At 35.1% G+C, this 2,565-nt stretch overlaps 1 protein-coding gene across 1 annotated transcript in view; it reads right to left on the minus strand.

The window, feature by feature from the left end:
- Positions 1-972: 972 nt before the first annotated feature.
- The window catches only part of LOC111083637 (cytochrome b5-like), a gene marked incomplete at its 3' end in the record, with an annotated part of 9,412 nt that continues 7,819 nt past the window's right edge, over positions 973-2,565 (minus strand). Inside the window, exon 3 of the mRNA XM_022380282.1 lies at positions 973-1,101. Coding sequence (XP_022235990.1) covers positions 973-1,101 — 129 coding nt within the window. The remainder of the gene's footprint in view (positions 1,102-2,565) is intronic.

Below are 2,565 nucleotides of genomic sequence, written 5' to 3' on the forward strand. Positions count from 1 at the left end.
ATTAAAGTTTTTCTTCATTACCCATTCAAGCCGTCTCCAGCCATTATTAGAATAACAGAAGGTTTCTACAGGAAATGTATAACGATATGAATCTGAATTCTAGCCTCGACTGAGTTTGAAACAAAGAAAGATACTGGATGCAATGTATAAAACAGTGAAACAATCTTCGTTTAACACTAATATACAACCAAAGACAAACAAGAGTGTTTTTGGTGCCTTTACTAGAGATCTGTCGTAAATATCTCAAATCTGTTGAAATCCACACATACGTTGTTCCAGATCTAGAAAACATAGCATTATATATCCGTAAAATAAAAAAATGCCATTCTTCTCAGGACGCAGGCACTATCCACATGACTGGTGGTCACTCTCACTCAAAAATAAGGTATGTATCATTGAGATATCACCTGGCTTGCACGTGGAACAGATCACTATCAATTTCTATACAGTATGTCGTACCTCGCAGAGATCTCTCCCATGAGAAAGTGCACGTGATACCCTAGTTGAATGACCCCGTAGGTAACTAGAGCGAGAGAAACTTATTGGCTTCTCTGACTGACATTCTATATTAATAATATATACCCAGAATTTAAATTCGATGACGAGGAACCCACTTTGAGACTAATAATTGTTGGAGACGGCTTGAATGGGTAATGAAGAAAAACTTTAATATAAGTTTTTCTTCATTACCCAATCAAGCTGTGTTCAACCATTATATACCCAGAATGTACAGCAATTTTTTAATTTTGTTTATTAAATAAGGGCAAGGAAACAAGTAGTATGTTTACCACATAGGCATTTCTTATAAACAATAATCTTAATTCTGACGCCCCCTACGTAACAACGTCATAAGAAGCAGCCACTGTAGTTCCACCCTATTCACAGTTAGAAACCAAGAGCTAACTTCCATTTTATCGAACCTACGTGTACACACACACACACAAAACAAAATTTGAACAATGACAATCTTACCTCCACTATTAAACCAATCCAGTACTTCTCCATTTCTCGGACAGTGTCCGAACTATGTCCGGTTCCATAGAACGGCAGGGTTGCGTCGCGACCGGCATATTCAAGTATTATCTCCTCACCACCAGGGTGCTACAACAGTGAACAACACGCACAGCTAACAGTTAGGTTTCAAATTAACGTAATAAACAGGCTCAAGGTATTTAGTACGTAACATGTTTTATATAATTGTCACTGAATAGAAATAACAGTAATTTTTTTAATTGAAATTAATTGTCTTTTCTTTACATAGATTCAAGATTTTTTGTACGTTACTAAATTCATCTACGGACGACCATCGGCAAATACTTTTAAAGTCATTACTGAGTGTCGTCATAAAATGTTTTATTCAAAACTTTACATATTAAATATATATACTAAAGTATTTACAATACTTACTGTTATACTGTTAAATTGTAAAACGGTGTGAACGAGCATATGTACTGTGTATGCCATTAATTTTGTCAGAAATTTACCTTTAATAAAAAAGTAAAATCTTTCACACTACAAACAAAATATAATTGTTGTTGTTGTTGGTTTTTCAAATTTAGGGTTAATGTAATTATCAATTGATTTACGCGTAGAAAAGTTAGGAAGGATATTAGATTAGGGGTGAGAATAGATATTTTTCTAAAGAAGGAAACTGAGACCAAGCGATATGTGAACACACAAGTCTTCACAAAACTTCTAGGCACGTGAATACAGCCGGATATCAAGAATAGGGTGCCATGTCTACAGACCTAAAACCCATTTGTCCTAAAACCATTTGGTACCAGAACAACTGGTTTCTTCACGGGGTGCGAGGGGTTTATTTTTGTTCTGTAGTGAGGAGCAAGTCCAAAAAAGTGAGTAATGAGTCTAGAAAATCTGGTAATGAGTTAGTATTCTTTTTTTTTTATCGTATACCAAGTTGTCAGACACACACAACAGGAAAAAAACAAAAGACATTTCTAAGCCTTTTTTCTGGTATTTTATAGATTCTGTGTAGTAATTGCAAGAAGGTGATTCAGTGCATCTCTTGTGTTATCTATGAGTTGATATTTTTTTAATAGTAAAGATACCTCTCTCTACACGAAATAAAACCAGTATTTTGATCTTCATCCCAGTAGAAGCTGTGGATTTATCTGGTCAATCGTTATACTAGAAGTTTTTGCTTGAACGTGTTCACTTGATACGTCATACACCACAAAATATTCATTGCATTCCCATGCTACAATTAATTGCCTTTTTGTTTCCTTCGCTTTAATTCTTTTGTTTTCCCACAAAAAAATTTACTTTTATTTACAAAGTTAGAAGACTCCACCATATGTTAATATGATTAATTCTAATTAGAACCAATTGGTCTTAGGACCTATGGACTATAGAGATTTTCTGAAGCCCCTAGGTATTTAGGTATAGCCTGACATAAGCCACTTAGTATTCAGGTGTAGCCTGACATACCCCCTAAGTATTTAGGTATAGCCTGACATAAGCCACTTAGTATTCAGGTATAGCCTGACATACCCCCTAAGCAGTGGTGTATAGCCTGACATAAGCCACTTAGTATTCAGGTATAGC

Source organism: Limulus polyphemus, unplaced genomic scaffold, assembly GCF_000517525.1.
Source record: "Limulus polyphemus unplaced genomic scaffold, Limulus_polyphemus-2.1.2 Scaffold10460, whole genome shotgun sequence".
In the NCBI taxonomy this organism is placed as follows: Eukaryota; Metazoa; Arthropoda; class Merostomata; order Xiphosura; family Limulidae; genus Limulus; species Limulus polyphemus.